At 48.0% G+C, this 25,581-nt stretch overlaps 3 protein-coding genes and 1 long non-coding RNA gene across 4 annotated transcripts in view; all 4 read right to left on the bottom strand.

Annotated features, from left to right (window-relative positions):
- Positions 1-3,785: 3,785 nt before the first annotated feature.
- Positions 3,786-7,469, bottom strand: foxg1a (forkhead box G1a). Its single transcript, XM_079370207.1, has one exon. The coding sequence runs from the start codon at positions 6,690-6,692 to the stop codon at positions 5,346-5,348; it is 1,347 nt and encodes a 448-aa protein (XP_079226333.1). The 5' UTR covers positions 6,693-7,469; the 3' UTR covers positions 3,786-5,345.
- A 7,917-nt stretch (positions 7,470-15,386) lies between these two features.
- Positions 15,387-16,585, bottom strand: LOC306840645. The gene is made up of 2 exons (XR_013781356.1): positions 15,566-16,585; positions 15,387-15,535 (listed from the first exon to the last, which is right to left on the bottom strand). It is a non-coding gene; the product is annotated as an uncharacterized lncRNA (long non-coding RNA).
- A 2,301-nt stretch (positions 16,586-18,886) lies between these two features.
- On the bottom strand, positions 18,887-21,961 carry LOC306840148 (uncharacterized protein; the record flags this gene model as incomplete). The annotated part of the gene is made up of 9 exons (XM_079369242.1): positions 18,887-18,996; positions 19,172-19,265; positions 19,331-19,408; positions 19,546-19,614; positions 19,705-20,179; positions 20,232-20,494; positions 21,305-21,412; positions 21,618-21,794; positions 21,878-21,961. 8 exons carry the CDS (start codon positions 21,959-21,961, stop codon positions 19,173-19,175), a joined length of 1,347 nt encoding a protein of 448 aa, XP_079225368.1. The 3' UTR covers positions 18,887-18,996; position 19,172.
- Positions 21,884-25,581, bottom strand: part of LOC306840536 (spectrin alpha chain, non-erythrocytic 1-like) — a 5,255-nt gene continuing 1,557 nt past the window's right edge. The window contains exons 3-10 of the mRNA XM_079369895.1: positions 24,837-24,907; positions 24,616-24,759; positions 24,330-24,526; positions 24,054-24,258; positions 23,792-23,971; positions 23,565-23,720; positions 23,253-23,471; positions 21,884-22,067 (exon numbers count right to left, since the gene is read on the bottom strand). Of these exons, the coding sequence (XP_079226021.1) occupies positions 21,987-22,067; positions 23,253-23,471; positions 23,565-23,720; positions 23,792-23,971; positions 24,054-24,258; positions 24,330-24,427 (939 nt within the window). The 5' untranslated portion in view covers positions 24,428-24,526; positions 24,616-24,759; positions 24,837-24,907 and the 3' untranslated portion in view covers positions 21,884-21,986. The remainder of the gene's footprint in view (positions 22,068-23,252; positions 23,472-23,564; positions 23,721-23,791; positions 23,972-24,053; positions 24,259-24,329; positions 24,527-24,615; positions 24,760-24,836; positions 24,908-25,581) is intronic.

Raw genomic sequence — 25,581 nt, 5'->3', positions numbered from 1 at the left:
GATTGACAGGTGGGCGTGGCCTCAGCTCCAGCTCTCAGCCTGTCGTTAGCTTGACTCAGAGTTAGCCTGAGACAGCATTTCCAACATGGAGACCGCCGCCGACGGGACAGAGGCAGAGTGGGTTTTGATTGGCTGTTGGACAGACGACCTGCTGTTGTGTTTATGGACAGTCAGAAGTCTCACGTGTCTCTTTGAGCAGGGATCAGATATCTTTAAGAAAGCTGAAGCTAAAAGTCTCGTTTTGGACTTTTGAGGGATTTAAAGTCTCCAAATCAACAAGAAGAGTCTCGTTAATGTTCAAACTTCTTTTCATCAAATGAAACTTTGATCGGTCGCTGAGACACACAAACTGATTTTTCACTCTCTGGATCTTCAAATTCAGCTTTCGAGGATTTTATTTGAGCTCATCAACACGAGATGATTCTATTTTTGATTTGCGTGTGGGGTCAGGAGAGGATGGTCGGGACGTTTCAGAGCCTGCGGGGTGTTTTGGCTTCGCTCCACTTTTATAACAACACATTCATCTATTTTTAAAATGTTCCACGTTGGAAGAGTTTCAAATGTTCCTCCAGTTCAAGCTTTTCCTCTCAGGTCCAGATTCAAACGTTTCAGACTGAATCCATCTAACTTTGAGTCCCGGAGGAGCCGGACTCAGTCAGACCCTGCAGAGGCTCCTTCAGGTTTACCCGCACAATGAGGATCCAATCTAGATATGTCAACTCTGTCACTCAATAAGAAAATAGCATCATAAGCTTTAACATCAATCTGCTTTTCATTCAGAGTTCCTGCTCAACTGTCTGATTTGGATTTTACACATCGGCCTTTGAAAACCCTTGAAAACCCTTGAAAACCCTTGAACAGGCTGACCTGGAACCTGGAGACAATACATGCTGATTTTTAAAAACATCCTCCAACATGACTCCACAAATGATTCTCTTCATAAACATCATCAGAGCACCAGAGGTCCCTGAACGCCTCACAAAGACTCTTCAGAGATCGAACCTGCAACCACACACACCTCAGAGTCCGCCCGAGGCCTTGAACACATCCAACTCCTCCTGAACCTACAACAGCTCCCTCCAGGAGCATGATGGGAAACTGAGCCTCACACACACACACACACACACACACACACACACACACACACACACACACACACACACACACACACACACACAGCTCAGATTCAGCTGCAGAGACACAAACATCGATCAGAAAACGACAAAGTCAGTCCAACATTTTCTGCAGTGACAAAACGAGCAAATCGTTTTTTAAATCCAGAACACGACGAGACCGGACAAACATCATCCCTCTGTTGTTATTATTATTATTATTATTATTATTATTAATAATAATAATAATATCAGCTGATGATGCGTTCGCTGTCTGCACAGTCAACACAAATCCAATGAATTATGTAGAACAACTCAGACAGTGAACGCAGCAGGCTGAGCTCAAACATGTTTTTAGGATTCTTTACTTTTATATTTTTTTGAAAAGTAAATAAAAACAAATTAAATTGTTTGATTGGTTACATAAAATCGTGCAGTTTTTTTTCTCTTAATTAGAATAAAAAAGCAGTCATGCTACATTTGTGCAGGAGGCCCTGAAGGCATCACGGAAGGTAAAACAGAAACATGATTTTAAATATCCGGAACTTGATTGTAAATAAGTAGAAGCTCTTATTTTGATGGGGTGTTTTAAATATAAATATACATCTTTTTTACCGAAAAAAACAAACAATAAACGATTCAAGGAAGTGACCATGAACGCATCACAGCAGGTAAAACGAGATGCTTCCGTCAATTCCACACCGGCGCGCGGACATCAAATGAGCGTGTGCCGTGATCAGATCATCAATTATAGATTTTTCAAACATCCGGGTGAGACTGAAGAGAGACAAAAACACGGAAATCAGAAATCTGGATTTAAGATGAGACACCAAAATCTGACGGAATGAAAAACACAAACCTCCAGAAGCGCACGAGACGTTGAAGAATTTAAAGATTATATTTCTGAAGAAACGTGCACGAGGACATCTGCAGCAGCAACAACAACATCGTGTTTTAAAAACAAACAAACAAACAAACAAACAAAGGTGTTTTGATTGTGCAGCAGAGGAGAAATGACGCGTCAGTGTTTCTGCAGAAAGAAAATAAATGTTTGTTTGAAGAAGAATATTCTGGATTATTATTTCTAAATGTGATCATTTAACTGTAAATATTTCTGCACACACTGAGGGGTCAGATTGACGCGCAGCCGCAGAGTGCAGCAGAGGATCATCTGCAGCTTCAAAACAAAAACAAGCTGCAGAAACACACAAAGATCTCCGAGCTGAGCTGCAGCTCCTCAAACACCTCAAACACCTGAAACACCTGAAACACCTGAAACCCGGACATGAGTCCACCACAGGAGCGCGAGGAGGAGGCCGCGCGGAGACACTTTCTCCTGTCGGATTTTCTGAGATCAAATCTAAAACATATATTAAATGTATGTTTGTATTTATTTTGTGAGTATTTAAAAATATTAATAAAGTCAAAAAAGCCAAACCCTCCAATCAGGAGCCGAGCAGCCTCTAAACAAGCACGTGACGTCTTTTTTTCACTTTGAAAATTAAAGGAAATAAATGTTTCAGTTCAGCTTGAGTGTGATAAAGATGGTGAAGATATCTGAGATCATTATCACGGAAGTGTTTGAGTCAAATCATTAAAGTGAGGGCAGGACAGAAATAAAACAGCCGAAGAAGAAGAAATAAAAAATATCTACAGAAGAAGAAAGTGGAGAACATGAATATTTCTGTGTGTGTGTGTGTGTGTGTGTGTGTGTGTGTGTGTGTGTGTTGACTTCAATTTGAATGAGATAAAAAGCAGAAATGTTGAGAAAAGAAAGAGGAGAATGATGTGCGCTGTGTTCAGACTGTGTCAGGTTCAGCTCCATCCACAGGCCCACCGAGCTGCACATTTACATCCAGAGAAGAAGAAGCTGCAGAGGATCCACAAACACGAGCCAAACTTTCACTCCTGTGTGAGGCAACTATTTCATATCACAGCTTCCTGTTTGATGTGGAGAATAATCAGGAGCGAGACAAACACACGTGCGCGTCTGAAACACGCTGCAAACGGCACGCACGCGCCTCGTGACAGCAGCCACAGACAGGATGAAATCAAAGAAATGTGCATCTGCAGGGAGAACTTTCCTGATGTAGAGAAGCAGCTCAAACACGCAGATTCAACTGATTCCGGATCTGCTGCGTGATTTCTGCACACGCACAGAAACACGGCGTGAAGCCCGCAGAGAGCCGGAGGCCGCAGCGCCTCACGCTTCAATGTTTCAAGAAGAAAAAAAAAGAAGAAGAAGAAGAAGCGCACCGAGAGTCCGTCAGGCTCCAGCAGCCTGAACGCGACCTCTGCTTGCATCATTTGACACAGTTTTTACAGGCAGACGCGCGCGAGTCTCAACGCGTAAAGCTACACGCATGGGCGCGCGCTGCCCTGCTTTTTTTTGGGTTTTTTTACTGTGTGCGTAAAGAAGCAAAACAGGAAAGAGGGAAATATTGAGGAAAACGTGAAAGCGTTGTTAGTATTTGCCTCATTAACCCGGGAACATGAATACATTTAACACAATCACATTTCAAAAAGCTCAAATTTAAATTTCCTCTAAAATAAACTGATTTAAATTATTGAAATCAAACAAGATGTTCAGTTAGTTTGTTGCGTTCAAGTACCTGTGATAAAAACAGACAACACGGTGTGCAGGCTGAAAGAAGACAAAGGGAGGTGCTCGAGTTATGAATGTAACCTATTCTTTTATTTGTACTTTTGATGATTAAAACATTTTTTTCTCTTTTTTAACTTCTGTAAGCGACAAACACGGGAATAAGAATAAGACCACAATAGTATCACAACCATGAAAAATTGTTTGAGACGACAATTAAAGGACAATCATTCCAAGTAGTATTAGATAATGAGGCGGGTTTTTTTTCTTCTTCTTCTGTCAAACCAGCGGGCTTCTACATGAACCCCCAAAATATTCAGATTACAAATAGACATTTTTCTCTCTCTTTTACTAATTATACAAAAAAATCAAATCAAAGCAGAAAGGCGTGAGCGTCCGTGAGGAGCGGCAGTCACGTTACAGTCAGAGAAAAACAAAGCACATGACAGGCTGCCACCGCGGAAAACATCCATCACAGAACGAGACATTTACGCACAACAGTCCGCCTGAAGTGTGGAGGGTCCGGGTCTCTGAGGAGCTGGACTCGTCAGGTTTGAACACTTGATGTTAAACCGAGGCGGGTTAAGGCACAACGCCTCCAGCTGCACCGACAAACATTCACTGGAAAAACTCGGCGTCACCAAACTCCATTCACATTTCAGCCGATTTAAGAGAAAGTTTTTTTTGTTTTCAAAGTGCCATAAAAAATCTCGTTGAATGGACATTTTCAGCAGCGAAGGAGGCAGAATTCATCCTTTCATTCACGCAGCACGCTCTCACTCATCAGCAGGCCTCAGTCAGATCCACCCTGACTCTAATCTCCTACAAACCGGCTCTTTGGTCTATGAAGGAACAGAACTGTTCAAAACCGAGAAATGAATGAACGGAATCAGGACTGAGGCGGCGGCAGCCAGAGTCCCTTTAAAAAGAAACGAAGAAGAAGAAGAAGAGAAATAAAAACACACATTTCAATTTGTAGGAAAAAAAAAAAAAAAAAGGGTTTCATCAAATAAAATCGGCCGCTTCTTTTGAGCGCCGCACGAGACCGAATAATACTGCAAACATGCGGCCAACACCGGCTACTAGACTGTGTCTTTATTATTTTATTATCAGCTTTTTTAATCTTAAAATTAGACAAAAACTATTTTAAATACACATTCTATCAAAGTAATGCCTCCAACATCACACACACACACACACACGCGCGCGCACACACACACACAGATCTCAGCTCTCTCGCGGCTCACATTGCACGTCGCTGACTGACAGAACTACAGAGACAAACCTGGACAACAACAGGAGCAGACAGTATGTACACACACAGAGTCAAACTGCAGGAGAAAGAGGAGAAGAAGAAAGAGGAGGAAGAGGAGGAGAATAATAATAATTTTAAAAAATACCTGCAGACTTGAGGGCTGCTTTCTGTCAGAGTTTCTCTGCTGCTCTTTTTGTCTCTCCTCTTTCTAGAGTTTAGAATAATTCTGTCTGGTTGTTTTTACAGTGTAAATGTTCAGTGTAAAATGTTCAACTTACAGTTCCAGTCTTTTTTTTAGATTTTCACTCCTTCATGGGGGAGAGAGGGGGAGGATGGATGGATGAGGGGTGAGGTAAATGGAGGGGTTTTGGGGGTGTTAGTGTATAAGCGGGTTGGAGGTCGAGCCCTGGTTTTGATGCGTAAAATAGTCAGACAATCCCCCAGACAATCCCCCGGACAGTCCCCCGGACAGTCCCCCGGACAGTCCCGAGGAGAAGGCCGGCAGAGAGGCGGACAGCGCCGGCCGCAGAGAGTCACAGGGCAGCGCGGAGGAGGACGGAGCCTGCGGGGAGTTGGAGGCCGAAGCCCGGGCGGCCTGCAACGAACCCCCGCCGCTGCCGCCCTGCGCGCTCATGGAGGGGTGAGGCACGTGGGGGAAAAAGTAACTGGTCTGCCCGGCCAGCAGGTTGACCGAGCATGGGTTCAGGGAGTACGTGGCCCCGGAACAAGGCACGGAAAGGCCGCAGGGCACCGCCGAGGCCGCCAGGGCCGCCGCCGTCAGGTGGTGCGTGGCGTACGGGAGGTCCCCGCCGACCAGCCGGTCCATGCTGAGCCCGTTAGAGGACGGGAACGACGAGTGGTTGTTGCCCATGTTCTGGGTGAGCATGGTGCTGTAGGACATGGGGTGACCCGGGTAGCCCGATGAGGTCCCGTTGTAGCCCAGAGCGCTGCTGGCCCGCGGGTGGTGCAGGGACAGGAACGGGGACATAGGCCAGTACAGAGAGCCAGCCCGGTCCATGAAGGTCAGCCCGGAGGTCAGCCGCGCGCCCCGCTTGAAGGCCAGCTTGGCCCGGGAGGTGGTGGATCTCCGCCGAAGCTTCCCGGTGGTCCCGCCGATGAAGACGTCGTCGCTGCTGGGGTCCAGCATCCAGTAGTTCCCCTTCCCCGGGTCGTCGTAGTGCCGCGGCACCTTGACGAAGCACTTATTGAGGCTGAGGTTGTGCCGGATGGAGTTCTGCCAGCCCTGCTTGTTCTCCCGGTAGTACGGAAAGTTCTTCATGATGAACTCGTAGATGCCGTTCAGGGTGAGCCGTTTCTCCGGGCTCTGCCGGATCGCCATCATGATCAGCGCGTTGTAACTAAAAGGAGGTTTTTCGTACTTGCCGCTCTTCTTCTCTCCGTCCTTCCCTCCGCTGTCTCCGTCTTTCCCGTCCTTCTTCTCCTCCTGCTTCTCCTTCTCCTCCGGGGAGCTCTCCTGGCCAGAACACTCACTCTTAGTCTCCGCTTTCCCGTCCTGCTGCCCCGCCAGGAGAGGCGCTTTCTGCTCGGCTTCCTCGGCTCCGGCGGCCCGGTGCAGGTGGTTCTGGTGGATGTTCTGGTGGTGCTGCTGCTGGGTCTGGTGGTTGTTGTTGTCGTTTTTCACGGCCTCCGGAACCAAACTGTTTATACTGAACGACGATTTGGGAATCATTTTCACCTCTTTGCGCTCTCCCATATCCAACATCACCGGCTCTGAGGGGGGAAAACGGCAACGAGCAGAAGCGACGCACACAGCTGGGTCTCAGTGTGTCCGGACTGCGAACCAGGACGGGAAGGAAGGAAGGAAGGGGGGACGAGAGGAAGAAAGAAAGTATAGCCCAACAAACTATTTCATGTTCGCTTTGGGGAGAAAAAAGGAAACACACACACAACACACATGTACACACACATCGATAGGAGACAGATAGCTGCAATTAATTAGGGAGCCGCAGCCACTAAAGCAAGTAAAAAACATTGGTTGGACCTTTCCAGTCCTCAGCCAACCAGGGGAACATTAGTATTAAATATTAAGGCGTCCTCTCCGCTCTCAGCCAATCATGACGCTCAGGGAAACACACACATCCACCAATGCCGTGCCCGCTGCAAAAAGTACCAACAAGCACGAGGCTTTCCAGCTCTGACTCGGGCTTTAAAAAATATTCATTTTATCCAAAGAAACCGGGAATTTGACACTTTGGATTTTATTTGATTTTTTATTTATTTTAAATGATTTTTTTCGTCTCCACAGTTTTGTTGCGTTTTTGTGTTTTGAAGTTGCAGCTTCAGCTTTTTTTAAAGGATAATTTTACTCAGAAAAATACCACATGAGTTAAATAATTTTAACTAAATTCAAAATGATTTGTTTTCATGAATTAAATCTTTTTATTTGTGTTTTTTTCTTCACAATAATCAGACTTGTACATCCTCTAACACGCCCAAAAAGAAGCCGCCGTTATGGACACTTTGTGCAGCGGAGAAAAACACACTCACCCGCATTCCCCTCCTCCCCCCTCCCCTCTCTCATTCTCTCCCCCCTCCACCTGAACTAAACCCGTCGCTGGAAAACACACACCGTGCATGCGTACAACCAAATCCCCGCCGCTCCTCATATTTACACTCAAATATTTTCCCCTTCGGCTTCTTCCAAACTGTTTACATCCAGACTCCGAGGGAAAATAAACAGGGGAGAGGGGATCTGGAGGGCACGCGGACACGGTCAGAACACGCCGAGGTGATTTGTGTGTCAGCCTGCTCGCGCGCAGAGACGCTCCGGGCTGTTTCTCCACAGCGGAGAGAGGGAGAGACTCCGTGCGTAAAATGCGCGTAAAGTGTGCGTAAACACGGTGCCATGTCAGCCCGCAGCTCCCGGGATGTGTGTGGAGTTTAACATTTCTCCCGTCAGGAGGAAAATGTGACAACAACACAGAGTGAAGTCAGGGAGGATGAATGAAGAGGAGCACGAGGCCGCCGCGAGGAGAAGGCGCGCGGGCACATTTAGAAAGGTTTTTGTCTGAAGGCGGATTTTTTAGAGAAATATTAGATTCTAATTCAAACACTGAAAAGAATCTTTGAAGTGACAGAAACATGATGTATGTGACATTTAGTGTTGTGTTCAGACTCAGACAGGCCGCTATGATCCTCACACTGTTTACACAATGTGTGTGTGGAATTTTTCAACTCTTAAAATTCAGTGTTAAATGTAAAAACTTATAAAATAATATATAATTTTTTTATTGTATCGTCTGTTTTCAGTGAATTCTCAACGCAAAGAAGAAAGCAGAGAAAGCTCCCTGTGCAGACCTGAACCCGCGTCCTCCTCCACACACACGTGAGTTCATTCAAACCCTTCTTGTTGCTACATCCGGCCCTCACAACAATAAAACACCTCTTTATATTAATATTCGATTGGACGAATTATCAGAAAACTATTTTTAGCTTTCTGAGCTAACTGAGCTCAGCAGTAATGATATGAAGACCCACGTGACCTCTCCTGCTGTAAACATGTGAGCACAAATAATAAACACAAATAATGAGCACGCGAGACTCTGCAGAGTGAGAGAGAGAGAGAGAGAGAGAGAGAGGAGAGAGAGAGAGAGAGAGGGAGCGTAAAGATGCATGTAGGATGAGTGTGCACATTCACACTGAGTGCAGGTTCAGTCTGCTCTCTGAGGTACCGGTCCGGTCCGGTCCGGTCCGGTCCGGTCCAGTCCGCGGTCCAATACTCAACTGTCTTTAAACACACGTGAACACTTTTAGTCTGCAGCAGAAATGTGCAAGTTTCCTCCAACAGGAGAGAGAGAGAGAGAGAGAGAGAGAGAGAGAGAGAGTGACAGAGAGAAAGAGAGAGAGAGAGACAGAGAGAGAGAGAGGCGAGAGAGAGGAGAGAGAGACCAGAGAGAGAGAGAGCGAGAGAGAGAGGACAGAGAGAGGGAGAGAGAGAGGGAGAGAGAGAGAGAGAGAGAGAGAGAGAGAGAGACAGAGAGAGGGAGAGAGAGAGGGAGAGAGAGAGAGAGAGACAGAGAGAGAGAGAGCGAGAGAGAGAGACAGAGAGAGAGGGAGAGAGAGAGAGAGAGAGCGAGAGAGAGAGACAGAGAGAGGGAGAGAGAGAGGGAGAGAGAGAGAGAGAGAGGGGGAGAGAGAGAGAGACAGAGAGAGGGAGAGAGAGAGGGAGAGAGAGAGAGAGAGAGAGACAGAGAGAGAGAGAGACAGAGAGAGAGAGAGACAGAGAGAGGGAGAGAGAGAGGGAGAGAGAGAGGGAGAGAGAGAGGGAGAGAGAGAGGGAGAGAGAGAGAGAGAGAGAGAGGGGGAGAGAGAGAGAGACAGAGAGAGGGAGAGAGAGAGGGAGAGAGAGAGAGAGAGAGAGACAGAGAGAGAGAGAGACAGAGAGAGAGAGAGACAGAGAGAGGGAGAGAGAGGGGGAGAGAGAGAGATGTTTCTAATAAATTCAGAGTGAGCCTGAATCTGAATCTTTAGGACAGAATTGAAACTCTTTTCATTGATCTTCAGAGATGATTCTGCGTCTTCACTTTAAATCTTCAAACTACGAGAAGAACATGAGAGCAGAAAGTAGAAATTACAAAACATGACGCGGGTTCTTTTTTCTTGTTGTTGTTGAGAAGTTTCTCACGGAGGGAAGAGAAACCAAAGTAGAGCAGACGGACAGAGCCGAGGACGGACTCAGGGTCTGTGTGTGTGTGTGTGTGTGTGTGTGTGTGTGTGTGTGTGTGTGTGCAGGCCCCATAAATATGAAATCAAACATTATTCATCAGCCCGAGCTGTGGAAACATGAGCTGAATATTTTTATTTTTTATAATAATAATAATTATTATTATTATTGTTTGTTTTTCGTGTTTTGGACGGAAACTGTCAAAATAAAAGCCCTTCGAGCTGCAGTCCTCACGGGACACTCTTGATTGAATCTTTTATTGTGTTATATTTATTTATCTGATACTTTTAACAACAATTATTTAAATTACTTAAATACAAACTTTCATCAAATCAGGATCCAAACTTTCTGTTGGAGCTTCCGGTCTGACCAGTGGCCTTCAGCTGGTTCAACGGTCAGATGTTTATGTCTTATTGATCTTTATTATTAATTATAATATTTAATAAATCTAACATTACGTTGCTTGGAACAATATAAAAGTTATTTGGTGTCACATGGTCTGAATGCGTCAAACTATTTTCATTTGTGATTTAGAGTCGTCTCCTCGTCATGCTTTTATTTTGGTGGGAAGTAAAAGTTGATGTTTAATTTTCAGATAATTATGACACTCTGTGAACTTACCACGCGGCCTGTTTGTTGTTGTTATTTTATTGTTTTTCTTACAGAAAATATCAAATGAGAGTCGTTTTTTTTCGCGTGTGTCGCTGCTGCGCGTGCGTGCGCGTGCGTGCGTGTTTGTGCGTGTATTGATGACGGGAGAGGAGGAGGAGGAAGAGGAGGAGGAGGAGGAAACATTCATCCAGCCTGAGAAAGAGAAACCCTGAAACAAGCCTGTTTCTGGTTCTGACGGTTTGGAGAAACATTGATCCGGATTAAACCTTTAAAACAAAAACAGGTGACGTCACGAAACGGAAGAACGGAAGAAGAAGAAATGAGTGTTAAAATAGTGGCGTTTTTTCTACATGTCTATGTGCCTTTAAATCCCAGCAGAGCTCGCTGACTTTCTGTATAAGTGGAGCTCAGGCAGTGAGCTGAGGGCCTGCAGGCTGCGAGGTCAAAGGTCAAACCAAAGCCCATTCAGTTGAACAGATTTTTAAAGCTCATCAGAATCCTCAGCTCGACCTTCGTGTCTCGTCTGGCTCGAAGACGAGCTGAACCAGACTCTGGTCTCTTCCTCCCTCAGTCTACATGCAGAGCTGCAGGACGGCTCCTCAGGTCCACCTGAACTCGCTCGCTTCATTTCTGTCCGAATTATATTCAGGCAGGGCGAAGAGGAGGAGGAGGAGCAGGAGGAGGAGGAGCAGGATGAGGAGGAGGAGCAGGAGGAGCAGGAGGAGCAGCAGGAGGAGGAGGAGGAGGAGCAGGAGGAGGGAGGAGGAGGAGGAGGAGGAGGAGCAGAATGAGGAGGAGGAGAAGGAGGAGCAGGATGAGGAGGAGGAGGGAAAACTCCACACGCCTTCTTTCTTTGTGAAGTTAAAACCTCATTCAGTCCTGATTTTTAAAAAACACGATTATTGATCATGAAAGCAGGTCCAAAGGTCAACTCCAGAGTCTGTGGTCAGGAAACTACGGTGGCTGAGAGGTGCAAACCAAACATTTTTAAATAAACACATTTACAGGATGAGAAACACTTGAACCAGCTCCGAGTCAAATCTGAGCCGAACAGGAAACTGGACCGAAAGCAGGAAATGACCTGGAAGTGAGCGTCGATCCGTTCATCGTGACGTGACGACTGCACGCCGTCTCAGGTGACATACACGGCAGAGTCTCGACGCCCGCTCACTCAACGCAGCGGCCTTTGATCGGGGGTGCAGAGAGAATCACTCCCATGATTCCCCGTCAGCCTCGACATCGTAGAGAGCCCCCTGCTGGTGGAGAGCGGCTCGTACGTGTGTTCATCGTGAACCAAAGCAGACCTCCGTTTTGTGCCGGCGAGGAGGTCGAAGGGGCGAGCGAAGGAACGGGCACAAAAGAGTCGAGTCAGCAGCAGCCTCCAGATGTTCTCTGAAGGTCATCACTTCAAACGTCCCGGTCAGAAGATTAAAGGTGTAAATGATCACCATTAAGAACACGGCGAGCTCTGACCCGCAGACCACGCCCACGTTTCTAAGTGAAAGTTCTGCGATGCGTTGGGAACGCCGCGGGTCCAGATGTGAAGCAGGCTGTTCCTGTCTCTCAGAACATCTGCTGGGTTTTTTTCTCCTCCAGCAGAATGGTGGAGCGACGTCCGCTCCATCACGGACCGTCTGTTTCCACTAAACGCAGAGAGCTCGCCTTCTCCTGCCGCCATTTTAAACTTTTATCACACATTATTAGAAACGAGTGAGTGACAGCGTATCATGATAAGGGACTACTGCCCCCTGCTGGCACTGAGCGGTATTTCCTGCTTGGAGCGTCCGGGCCTTAAGGGGGGTTAAAGAGCCTTTAAAAGCTCTCGGTGGTCTCTGGGGTCCTTAAGGGGGGCTGAAGGTGGTTTTAGTCCTTCTCCAGGGGTTTCGGGGGTTCTTTTGGGGGTCGCCTTTAAAATGAGTCTCACAAGCTTAAAGGGGGTCTTTTTGGTTCTTGGGGGCCGCGGTCTGATCAAGGGTTCTTTGGTGGTCCAAAGGGGCATCTACAAGCATGAGGGAGAGACAGTGGACAGGGACGGACATGAGGGAGAGAGAGGGGACGGACATGAGGGAGAGACAGTGGACAGGGACGGACATGAGGGAGAGACAGTGGATAGGGACGGACATGAGGGAGAGAGAGGGGACGGACATGAGGGAGAGACAGTGGATAGGGACGGACATGAGGGAGAGAGAGGGGACGGACATGAGGGAGAGAGAGGGGACGGACATGAGGGAGAGACAGTGGATAGGGACGGACATGAGGGAGAGAGAGGGGACGGACATGAGGGAGAGAGAGGGGACGGACATGCGGGAAAAAGGCCACAGGCTGGAATCAAACCCGGGCCGCCCGTCTGAGGACGGTAGCGTCCATTCGTGGAGACGCGTTCGCTGCCTGAGAGACCGGTCGAGAAGCTCAAGATGGTTTTAGGTGGATTTACTAAAAACTCATCAGGGGACATTTGATCTATTAAAGCGGCTCGAAGCAGGAAGAAAGGAAAGGATGGAGGATGAAGGAGAGGAGGGAGGGATGAAGAAGAGGATGGATGAAGGAGAGGAGGGAGGAAGAAGAGGATGAAGGACAGGATGAAGGACAGGATGAAGGAAAGGATGGAGGAGAGGAGGGATGAAGAAGAGGATGAAGGAGAGGAGGGATGAAGAAGAGGATGAAGGAGAGGAGGGATGAAGGAAAGGATGGAGGAGAGGAGGGATGAAGAAGAGGATGGAGGAGAGGAGGGATGAAGAGGAGGATGAAGGACAGGATGAAGGAGGGATGAAGGAGAGGAGGGAGGGAGGAAGGAGGGATGAAGGAGAGGAGGGAGGGAGGAAGGAGAGGAGGGAGGGATGAGAGGAGAGGAGGGAGGGAGGAAGGAGAGGAGGGAGGGAGGAAGGAGAGGAGGGAGGGAGGAAGGAGGGATGAAGGAGAGGAGGGAGGGAGGAAGGAGAGGAGGGAGGGATGAGAGGATGAAGGAAAGGATGGAGGAGAGGAGGGATGAAGGAGAGGATGGAGGGATGAAGGAGACGAGGGAGGGATGAGAGGAGGAAGGAGAGGATGAAGGAGGGATGAGAGGAGAGGAGGGAGGGATGAAGGAAAGGAAGGAGAGGATGAAGGAGGGATGAAGGAAAGGATGAAGGAGAGGAGGGATGAAGGAAAGGATGGAGGAGAGGAGGGATGAAGGAGAGGATGGAGGGATGAGAGGAGAGGAGGGAGGGATGAAGGAAAGGATGGAGGAGAGGAGGGAGGGATGAGAGGAGGGAGGGATGAGAGGAGAGGAGGGAGGGATGAAGGAAAGGATGGAGGAGAGGAGGGATGAAGAAAGGAGCGAGGGAGCAGGATGTCGGTGTTGAGACTATTTACTGTCTGAATGTTTGAACACATCGGTGTCGTCTGATTGGTCGGCTGCCTGTAAACAGAGTCAGTGTTTTTATTACTTTGGGCTTTAAGGCTCAGACAGAAAGTTCAACAGCAGAGAGAAGAGGACGGAGGCGCCCCCCAGCGGCGGATACAGGAACTACAGCAACACAAACGGCAGAGCCCTCACACTTATACACGTTAATCATCTTTGATTTTAGGTGACAAACAACGTCATGATTTATGTACTTAAGACGGTTAAAAATAAATAAACATCAGTTACCAAATCATAAAGAATAAACTTCTCATTATTTACTAAGGCAGGAGAAACATCAAGGAAATAAAAACAATACTGGCTTCTTTTATCAGCTGAATCTGAAGCTTGATCGTCTCTTTAAATACCATAAAAAGGTCAAATTATCGCGAGAGTTTCGGGAAATAAAATTAGATCTTAGACAAGAACACAAAATTAAACTAATATTTATCACCGTTGAGTTTTTCTGATTATAAATGATCACATAAATGATCACATTATTCTTCTGTTTGAGTGAGTTAATAATTCCTCTTAAACGGGATCAAAATACTTTTTGTGTTTTGGGCTCAGGAGGGATTTCTTAAGAAAATACACTTTATTAAATAAATATCATGAAAGTAAATTTGTATCTTTAATATTGAAACACAGAAAATACAAAATAAATCAATTTGCAATTTGTCTTTTAGTCACTTTGCCATCAATCAATCAATAAATTAATTTCAGCACCAAACGACGTTTCTGTATTTTCTGTTTGATATTTAATTTGTTAAAGAAACATATTTCAGTTAAAATATATAGAAGCACTTTGTGACGGCAGAAAGTCTTTAAAAGATCAATATAAACATAATCTGTAGTTTGTAAAAGATAAAAGCCAAGACTTGTTTTCTTACCAAGAAACGGAGCTTTTATTTTGAAGATTTTTAGGGATAAAATGAAGGTTAAAAAAATCACTTTTAAAGAACTAAATGTTAAATTTTTACAAAGAACTCTGCAGAGATTTAAAAGTGATAAAATAAGGATATTATTACAATCTTTAAAACCTTTAAAAGAAATAAAAGCACTTTTTCTGTTTCCGGTTGAAAAGCCTCCTCTGTCTGCTCGCTGCTGTACTGGTGAATAAACTGGTCATTAAAGTGGTTAAACTGGGAGTGGGCGGCAGGTTGTTCTCTGGCCCCCCCGCTGGTTCCTCCGCCGTGAGCTGAATGTGACGCAGAGAATCAAACGGAGGCCCCGAGGGGCCAAAAGACAGCCGACGATGACGTCAATCAGAAACATGTCAGTACTATAAGAGCTTTTAAGATGTGAGTGAAGAGTCCGTCAGTATTAGCTCATCCATTCACACACTGCAGACAAGCAGCGGGAGCAACTTGCCCAAGGACACAAGGGACATGTTGGGGATTGAACCCTCGACCTCCCCATTGTGCCACAGCTGCTCGGTCCACAATAAAGAGTGATGCTACTGAGGATCTTGGCATGATATAAAACCAGTCCATCTTAATTCACTTCAAATTTAAAGTTTATATATTTTATTTCCTTTATCGTTCCTGACATGTAAATAAAGAGGATTTTTTTAAAGGCCTATCCTCCACATGTGTGTGAAAATATATATTTATTTTTCTTTGGTTTTAAATCTGCATGTTTTGGTCTAATTTCTTTAAAAGAAAACACAAATAATTTAAATGTATTGTAAGAGATTTAAATTATGAATCAGACGTGAAAATAAAAGTATTTGTAGCAGAAACGAAATTATTAACTTATTGTGAAGGGTCATTACAGGAAGCTCTTATCTCACACATTTGGTTCAGAGATCAATTATTAAAAATGTTAAATCTCATTGTTATTATAAGTGTTTTCTGTCGTTCATGTTTGTGTCTCTGGGTTGAAAAGCAGACTTTGTGGATTTGAAGTCTCATTTGGAAACACGTGAACACATTAAAGCAGCTCTCTGATTGGCTGAAACGTCCTGCCCCAACAAACACAAGCAGGAAGTCATTAGCGGTGTTGGCGCCGCGGGGTTAATGGTTCAATCAATGTCAAGCGCTCAAAATAAACTTGTGAACCGGACAATCTGCCGGCTGGAGCCGCGGACCCCACCGGAGGGGAAGAGAGGAAGGATAACTGTGGCGACAGCGACACCATGCGGCGCAGAGGGGGAACTACACCTCGGGTCATTGACAGTGAAAACAAAGCTCCAGGGTTTGGACTCTCTTCTGGTTTGAGTTCGAGTTTGTCTGCAATTATTGACAAATAAAAACATCACCTAACTTAACGTGACCAGGACTTCTAGTGTTGTTGTTGCCGTGGCAACAGGTATCATAAGTCTCCTGGTGTTAACAGGAACCACTTTGATAAGAAAATAAAAGACTGTAAATATTTTAAATTCCCTGAGGCTGAATCCGCAGCCGGCTGACCCCTCAGTGACCCCATCGGTCTAGACGGTTGACCTTTGACCCCGTCACTGTGGCTGTAAAATTCAAACTGCATCAATAAATCAACACAGGCATGCTTTTGTTTTTTGTTGCACGTTGCTTCCACATGACACAAACAGGAAGAGAGATAAAAAAAGAGGAACAGGAAGTGGATGTGTGAAATATTTAATGTAAACATGGAGTGCAGGGATGTTTCAGTAATCAGTCAGATTAACGAGATGTCCCGGTGTGATGAGCAGAAAACGATGACTCGCACTCCAGCTCGTCAAAGACTTTAATTTGATGTGCGAGCGCTTTAATGCGACGCCTTCTTCTTAATGACGGGCTGATTGGCGGGACTGAAAGGAGGAGAGATGAGTCTGAAGATGTTTGGATTCGCTGCTCATTAATAAATAAACACCGACTCATTAAGCAAAGTTCATGAAGACGAGACCGCAGGAAGCTTTTCTGCTCCTAAATGTGACAAATTAGTTTGGATTGATTTCCATCCGTCGACTGGTGAGAGAGACGACGGAGCGCTGACTTCACGTGAACGCTCCTCAAACTGAGCTGAACTCGTTCACAGCCGTCGCTGAGCTGAAGCGTCGCACGTTCACCGACGCCGCTTCAGGAAACACGGGGGAACCGTGAACTCTCTCCATCACAGAGAGAGAGAGAGAGAGAGAGAGAGAGAGAGACAGAGAGAGAGAGAGAAAGAGAGAGACAGAGAGAGAGAGAGAGAAAGAGAGAGAGACAGAGAGAGAGAGAGAGAGAGAGAGAAAGAGAGAGAGGACAGAGAGAGAGAGAGAGAGAGAGAAAGAGAGAGAGACAGAGAGAGAGAGAGAGAGAGAGAGACAGAGAGAGAGAGAGAGAGAGAGAGAGAAAGAGAGAGAGACAGAGAGGGAGAGAGAGAGAGACAGAGAGAGAGAGAGAGAGAGAGAGAGAGAGAGAGAGAGACAGAGAGAGCGAGCGAGAGAGAGAGAGAAAGAGAGAGAGACAGAGAGGGAGAGAGGAGAGAGACAGAGAGAGAGAGAGAGAGAGAGAGAGAGAGAGAGACAGAGAGAGCGAGCGAGCACGCAATCATTTAAAGACATTCTGAAATCAAATGTTCAAAAATCAAAAATGGCCGATTGGATCCAAATAGCAAAACAGACGTTTCATTCTTGTTTTTGCAGCTCAGACTGAATTTGTCAGAAAAAGTTCAATTTGTTGTTTTCCTGACCGACAGGAAGTTAAAAAACAGCGCCCGTGTCCTCCTGCCGTCAACGCAGCGATGTGGACGCAGAGCGGCAGGGGGAGGATGAATCTGATTGGTCGTCGGACGTCTCTACTTCTTGGTGAAAAACTTTCTGAAGACGCTCCTCCTCGGACCTGCTCGCGCCGTCGTCTGAAGTCTGCGCGGGTCACGGCGGAGGCGTCCTGGGCGTCGGGGGGCGGCGGGGGCGGAGCCACTGACGGGGGCTGGACTGGCCGACCTGCAGAGCGGTGAATTAACGACAGGTTCACTGAAATCCTTTTAATGACATGCTCACCTGCTGCGTGTCTCACCTGTGGAGCGGAGCGCCCCCTCCTCAGGCTCCGAGCCCCCTCCTCAGGCTCCGCCCCCCCGGGGTAGCGGTGGTTTGTTGTAGTAGGTGTGCGGGGGTTTGGGAGGAGGCGTCCCCTCGCTGGACGATTGTCTCTCCAGGCTCTCAGCTCTCCTGTATGGCGTCCGGCTGCAGGCGGCGTCCTCCGGAGCCTCGGCTAACTTCTCCAAACTCAGATTGACCGAAGACGCTCTCCTGAACGACAACAAACCAAAACCAGTTCAGGAAACTGGCCTGCTGGTTAAAGGGAGCAGAACCGCCCACACGGAGACACGGCGACACTCTTTGTTGTTCGAATGAAACATTGGCGATGGTCTTTAGACGGCGTGCAACCTTCCATCACTGAAAATAAAAAATGACCTCCTGTTGTGTCTCCTGCCTGCTCCACTGTCTCAAACAGGTCGTTTGGAGATGTTCCCTTCATGACATCACAAAGGGCAGTAGCCCCTCCCCTTCATGACATCACAAAGGGCAAGTAGCCCCTCCCCCAGGTGGGTGACACTCCCACAGCTAGGTGTTTGTTCTGCCCTCTGAGTCTGCCTTCTCACCGTAAACAATAGGACATGGAGCCAGAAAGCAGCGAGTACACCCGAGCCCTTCCAGAGAGGGGGCGTGGCCAGACACAGCTCATTTACATATTTAAAGCTACAGACACATAAATCCATGCTGAGTGATTCTGAGGCTCGTCATGATGACAGAAGTTAGAGAGTGTTTTCTGACCTTCCTTTCTGATTGCATTAGTCATGTTGGACATGCATCCACTGTGTTCCCTCCCCCAGAGGTAAAGAACACGACGCGTGACTAAAGCTGAGAGTGTTTTCACTTCAGTGTGTGTGCTGAATCCAAGTGTGTTATTAAAGACCAACCCTGCCGGCCCGCCGTTCCTCTCCTGCAGCCTCTAACCCACCTGAAAGGTGCCAAGCCCCGCCCCCTCCTGTGGTGCACAGTGGGAACAGGTAGATGTGAAAGCCAAAGTCAAATTACCCGACGCTGTGTGAAGGAAACCATTTCACGTCAGACTGACACACGACCTGCGTGACTCCGCAGCACAAACACCACGGAGGAAATTCTTCTGAGGTGTTAAAATCAGGTCGGCGAGGAGAAAGTACATGACCGCCCGAGTCCCCAGCAGCCTGCAGGAAAGGCTTATGAATCATTTCTGATCCACCGGCACTTCAGGCTCAAAGAGTGTGTATGTGTGTGTGTTGTGTGTGTGTGTGTGTGTGTGCGTGTGTGTGTGTACCAGAGTCGTCAGAGTCGCTGCTCGCAGATTCAGGAACGTTTTGGAGTTTCTTTATCCAGAGCAGCTGGAGTCTCTGCTGGACGCTGCAAACAAGTACTGACTGCCGTCCTCCAGTCTGACACACACACACACACACACACGCGCACACACACACACACACAGAGACACACACACACACACACTACAGAGACACACACACACACACAGAGACACACACACACACAGATTGAAAATGAGTAAAAATGATGTCAGGTAATTGATGAATGTGTGGAGTGGAGCTGCAGACTCACATCAGTTTGAAGGTGTGCTCCTTCCTCCTGTAGTAAACCGTTCCTCTCTGCAAACTGTCCCAACCATGTTGATAGGAGGCCACATGGAGGCCATCTGTGGACACACACACACACTCAGCCTTCATGAACTGTGACTCAGGATCAGCTCTGATCTTGTACCTCTGCAGCAGCTTCTCTGTCTTTAAACAGGCTGAACGTCTCTCCTTCCAGGACAGCAAACACCTCCTCCCAGTGCTCCTGACCCTCAACAAGCAGCAGCCAATCACAGAGAGACAACTGTTAGCCCCGCCCACCAATCCTCACAGGTTCAACTTTATGTCTTCATCTCACTTGTTAACGTTTAAACATCCTGCATCCCGTCTGACGTTTCTCACCTTGTTTCCACCTTTTTTCAGTTTGATCTCCAGCGTCCCCTCCATTCTGATTGGCTGCACGGCGGTTACCTAGACGACGGCACAGGTGTCACAATCAGTTTCCAATTAAGGTTGTTAAACTGTTCAATAATGATCGACGGGGAAAGTAAAAGTTTGTACCTCTGGTTTGGAGTTGGGCTCCTCCTCCGGTACATCCTCTAACTCTCTGTGTCGCTGCGGAGGAGAAGGAGGCAGCGCTCTGATTGGAGGAGAGAGGTCAGCTGATGCAGGGTCCTCCTCTGTGATTGGTGCAGCAGGCGGAGAATCAGGGACATCCGGCAGGTGTTTTCTTGTTGGCGGAGGATAGGATCTGTGAGCGACAGGAGGAGGAGGAGGGGGCTCAGTGGGAGCAACGAGCGCTCTGATTGGTGGAGGAGAATCAGGCGGCGTCGTCAGCTTCTCAGAGTGATGCTCGATTGTTTGTTCTGCAGAGGAGAGTCTGGGTTTGGGAGCCAGAGGAGGTTTAGATCTGGGTGTGGGTCGTGGCTGCTCCTCAGGAGAAGAGGTGTGAGGGGAGGAGGGAGCCTCGGGAGGAGGAGAGTCAGGACGGGTTTTAGAGGCGGAGTCTGAGCCACTTGACTCGACTCCACCTGGACTTCAGAGTCGGGCTGGAGCTTGGACTTTCAGAAGAACTGCCTGACGCAGACCTCCTGCTCGCACTGAAGCTTCTCCTGGAGTCTGAGGGGAGAGACGGACTCGGCGTCAGGCTGGTTTTCCTCTCGAGCACAGACGGTCTGACCGCTCGCTCCGTCCTGCCGCTGCTGACTCGACGAACGATGTCTCTGGAGGACGAGATCTTTGACGTCTTTGGATCTGAGGGTTTGCTCCTCAGAGATGAAACTCTGGCCGGAGGTTTTCTGTCCTCAGAGTCCACGTTTTCCTTTCCAACAAGGTTCAGTCTGATTTCCCTCTGAGAGGAGAAAAAACATCAGATGGAAGTTAAACTCTGGAGTCTGAGCTCTTAAAGTTTCAACTCTAAATGACGCTGATGGAAACATCAGATTGTTTCAGCTTGCTTTGCTTGCAACATAATCGTTGAAGAAGTTTAATGACTCGGTACAATCAATAATCGACACCAATGATCCAGTCTCTTGTGTTTACAGAGCCGACAGGACACGAGACGCACAGCGTGTCCTAACGGCAGGCGAACACTTCATGTCCTGTTGCATCGTGCAGGATCGCATCCTGTCCACACTGCATCCATTAAACATGCCATTCTTTCCTCTGTCAATTTCAACACCAACGTGCTGCTTTTATTTTGAAGGTGGACAAACTGAAGTGTGGTGCTTTTATTTTGAAGGTGGACAAACTGAAGTGTGGTGCTTTTATTTTGAAGGTGGACAAACTGAAGTGTGGTGCTTTAATTTTGAAGGTGGAAAAACTGAAGTGTGGTGCTTTTATTTTGAAGGTGGACAAACTGAAGTGTGGTGCTTTTATTTGAAGGTGGACAAACTGGAGTGTGGTGCTTTTATTTTGAAGGTGGACAAACTGGAGTGTGGTGCTTTATTTTGAAGGTGGACAAACTGGAGTGTGGTGCTTTTATTTTGAAGGTGGACAAACTGGAGTGTGGTGCTTTTATTTTGAAGGTGGGACAAACTGGAGTGTGGTGCTTTGTGTTGATGAGCTGCTGACTTGGATCTCAGCAGGTCGGGAGTTGAACCTGAGCTGTCACGTCGAGGGCTGCAGCCTCAACACGCCCGTCTCTTCCATCCCGACTGACCTGTGTTTTCTTCTTCTGCAGAGCGATGAAGCGGTCGCTCTGGGCCTGGATCATGGCCTCCAAGTCCTCCTGCCTCTTCAGCAGCTCCATGACGTCCGACACAGAGTCCTGAGGGGAACAGGGACAAATGTGGACACGTTGGATTCACTTTATTTAACGTTCGGCCCAAACATGAAGAAAAGTCAAAGCAACAAGAAGTCATAAAAATAACAGGCTCAGTCCTGCTGTCTCTCATGAAGATCTGAAGAGTAAATAATGGCTGACAGAGACGGACATGTTTTTATCATGTGTCTTCACTCTGTCCTGGACGTACCCCGTAGTCCTCGGCCATCAGAGTGTTTTCGTAGGAGCTCAGCCAGCGCTCCGCCTGCTGCAGCTCTCTCTGCAGGAGGGAAATCTCCAGCTCCTCCTCGTACAGCAGCCTGGTTTCCTCCCAAACCTTCTGCAGCTCCACCTCCAGCTCCTCCAGCTCCCACACGCGCTCCTCCACCTGCGAGCAGGACGGGACACGAGACGCACCGAGGTCAGGGTGTGAGGGAGCAGCATGTTAGATGACTGTGTGGGGCTCCTCACCTCCTTGGACAGAAAGTTTCCCTCCTCCATCAGACGCCTCCCTTCCTCTTTCACAGCCTGGGATTTGATGAGCTGTCTGTCCATCTGCACGCGGTACTCCTCATGCTTTTTAATGAGCTGCTCCAGGTCGCTCCCCTCCACGCTCAGCGCCTCGCCTCGGACCAGAGACAGCATCTCCCTCAGCCAGGCCCTGAGACAACACATCACAGAGAAGCTGCAGGACTGTGCAGAGGAAGGAACGACAAAAGGGCTGAGGTGTCTTACATCGACCTTTTCTGTAGCTTCTGACAAAGGAATTAATTTTCTCTTATGATTTAATCCCTCCTGTAACTGTGCATGTGATCCAAAGGGGGGTGGTTTTATGCATGCGAGCACTTCATGTTGTGTTGCATCATGCATGATCGCACGCTGGCTGTCCACACTGCATCCATTAAACATGCCATTCTTTGCTGTGAATTTCAACCCCAACTTGGTGCTTTTATTATGAAGGTGGATAAACTGAAATGTGGTGCTTTATTTTTAAGGTGGACAATGTGGTGCTTTTATTTTGAACGTGGAAAAACTAAAGTGTGGTGCTTTTATTTTGAAGGTGGACAAACTGAGGTGTAATGCTTTTATTTTGAAGGTGGACAAACTGAAGTGTGGTGCTATTATTTTGAAGGTGGACAAACTGAAGTGTAATGCTTTTATTTAGAAGGTGGACAAACTGAAGTGTGATGCTTTTATTTTGAAGGTGGACAAACTGAAGTGTAATGCTTTTATTTTGAAGGTGGACAAACTGAAGTGTAGTGCTTTTATTTTGAAGGTGGACAAACTGAGGTGTAATGCTTTTATTTTGAAGGTGGACAAACTGAAGTGTAATGCTTTTATTTTGAACGTGGAAAAACTAAAGTGTGGTGCTTTTATTTTGAAGGTGGACAAACTGAGGTGTAATGCTTTTATTTTGAAGGTGGACAAACTGAAGTGTGGTGCTATTATTTTGAAGGTGGACAAACTGAAGTGTAATGCTTTTATTTTGAAGGTGGACAAACAGAAGTGTGGCGCTATTATTTTGAAGGTGGACAAACTGAAGTGTGGTGCTATTATTTTGAAGGTGGACAAACTGAGGTGTAATGCTTTTATTTTGAAGGTGGACAAACTGAAGTGTGGTGCTTTTATTTAGAAGGTGGACAAACTGAAGTGTAATGCTTTTATTTTGAAGGTGGACAAACTGAAGTGTAATGCTTTTATTTAGAAGGTGGACAAACTGAAGTGTGATGCTTTTATTTTGAAGGTGGACAAACTGAGGTGTAATGCTTTTATTTTGAAGGTGGACAAACTGAAGTGTAATGCTTTTATTTTGAAGGTGGACAAACTGGACCTGAATGAAACCTACATGAGTTCGGTCAGGTGTGATAAGTATTTCTGCAGGTCTTCGGCCTGGCCCAGTCGGGCCCTGCGTTGGGAGCTTTTGTCCTGGATGCGGCTCCAGCAGAGCTCCAGCTCCTCCAGCCTGTGAGCCACAGCAGGCCGAGCCTGAGGCTGCCGTCTGCTCAAAGACCGGCCCTCGTCCCGGCCTCCTCTGCAGCTCCTCAGAGATCAGGACCAGGTCTCTCTGACGGGGGGGAGAAACCACATGACACGGAGAGTTTCATGAACGCTGCGTACCTTCAGCTAGAAAACAACCGACCCCTGGAACTAGCTTTACCTCCAGCGTCTCGTGTTGCCTCAGCACGGTCTGGATGGAATGCAGGTCGTGGTCCTGGTCCTCTGAGTCCAGCACAGCCTCCTTCTCAGCCATCCATCCCTTCAGCTCGTCCACGTCGTGATTGAACTGATGGAGCTCCCTCGCTGCCTGCAGCTCCTGCAGGTGAGAGACGGACCGTTAGTCCTCTGCAGGTACCCCACCTGTCTGTCCTGGTGTCCGTGTCCTACCTGCTCTCTGGTCCTGATGCTCCCGTTTAGCTCCTCCCACAGGCCGCTCAGGGCGTCGTCCCTCCTGCGGGCCTGCTCGTCCTGCCGCAGACCTCTGCACAGCTGCTGCACCGAGGTCAGCCTGCTGCGACCCAGACCCGACACCTCCGACACCAGAACCTCCAGCTTCTTCTGAAGGACCTGCGGACAGACGGAGGAGCACAAGATGATGTGCAGGTCACTCCGGATGGCGAGCAGTAAGTCACGCTCTCGTCGGACTCACTTCCACGTCCTCCAGATCTTGTCCGATTTCTTTGGACTCCGCCGCGGTCTTCTTGGAGGTCAGCCATGTTTGTAGTTCTTTAGCTTCTCTGTCGAACACGTAGAGGCGGTGCTGATCCTCCAGGGCCGCTCGACGAGCCGCCGACAGTCGGAGGAGAGTCTCAAAGTGTTCGAGGACATCCGGGAGACGCTCAGAGACCAAGCGACTGAGACAGACGGAGACAAACCGGCTGATTAAAAGTATTTGTTCAGGGAACCTTCCAGCGTGTTGGTTTACCTGTTGGGATGTCCGAGGTGCTGCAGCGAGGCTCCGCCCTCCTGAAGCCTCTCTACTGTCCTCCTCTGGTTCTCCAGCTCCACGTCCACAGAGTCCATCTTCCTCAGCAGAGCCTCCGTCGCCTCCTCGCTTCTCCCGCAGTCCCGAGCCTCCAAACCGCCGCGCTGCTCCTGCAGCCACAGCTGCAGCTCCGACACCTGCAAACGCCACCGCGTCAAACAACAACAACAACAACAACAACAACAACAACAAGCGTGACGGGTCGCTGTCTCCGCCCTCGTGTCACCTCAGCCAGGAAGGCGTGGATGTTGAGCGCCTCCTGCAGGAGTTTGACCTTCCTGTCCGCCTCCTTCAGCAGCTCCTGCTGCAGACTCTTCAGCTCCTGCAGACGCTCTCTGATGTCGTGAGACGCAAAGTGGCGAGCTCGGACCTGCGAGCGTGGACAGAACCGAGCCGTTAACACACTCCATGCTGTTAGAACAAACACAACGCACGTGCTCTCCTCACCAGACTATGCCCCCGCCTCCTGAACAGCCTGGACCAATGGGGTGCGCCCCTGAGATTTCCTGCTTCACAGCCTGGAGGGACAAACGTGGCTGTTTGTTGTTTGTGTTGATTAAAGTGTCACGTGAACACGGGGGACGGCAGTGTGTAGCTGCAGTGTGTAGCTGCAGTGTGTAGCTGCAGTGTGTAGCTGCAGTGTGTAGCTGCAGTGTGTAGCTGCAGTGTGTAGCTGCAGTGTGTAGCTGCAGTGTGTAGCTGCAGTGTGTAGCAGCAGTGTGTACCTGCGGTGTGTAGCTGCGGTGTGTAGCTGCAGTGTGTAGCTGCAGTGTGTAGCTGCAGTGTGTACCTGCAGTGTGTAGCAGCAGTGTGTAGCAGCAGTGTGTAGCTGCAGTGTGTAGCTGCAGTGTGTAGCTGCAGTGTGTAGCAGCAGTGTGTACCTGCAGTGTGTAGCTGCAGTGTGTACCTGCAGTGTGTAGCTGCAGTGTGTACCTGCAGTGTGTAGCAGCAGTGTGTAGCAGCAGTGTGTACCTGCAGTGTGTAGCTGCGGTGTGTAGCTGCAGTGTGTAGCTGCAGTGTGTAGCTGCAGTGTGTACCTGCAGTGTGTAGCAGCAGTGTGTAGCTGCAGTGTGTACCTGCAGTGTGTAGCTGCAGTGTGTAGCTGCAGTGTGTACCTGCAGTGTGTAGCAGCAGTGTGTACCTGCAGTGTGTAGCTGCAGTGTGTAGCTGCAGTGTGTACCTGCAGTGTGTA

This window comes from Symphodus melops, assembly GCF_947650265.1.
Source record: "Symphodus melops genome assembly, chromosome: 19".
In the NCBI taxonomy this organism is placed as follows: Eukaryota; Metazoa; Chordata; class Actinopteri; order Labriformes; family Labridae; genus Symphodus; species Symphodus melops.
The sequence above is the reverse complement of the archived record's forward strand: the minus strand, read 5'-3'. Positions and strand labels throughout refer to the sequence as shown.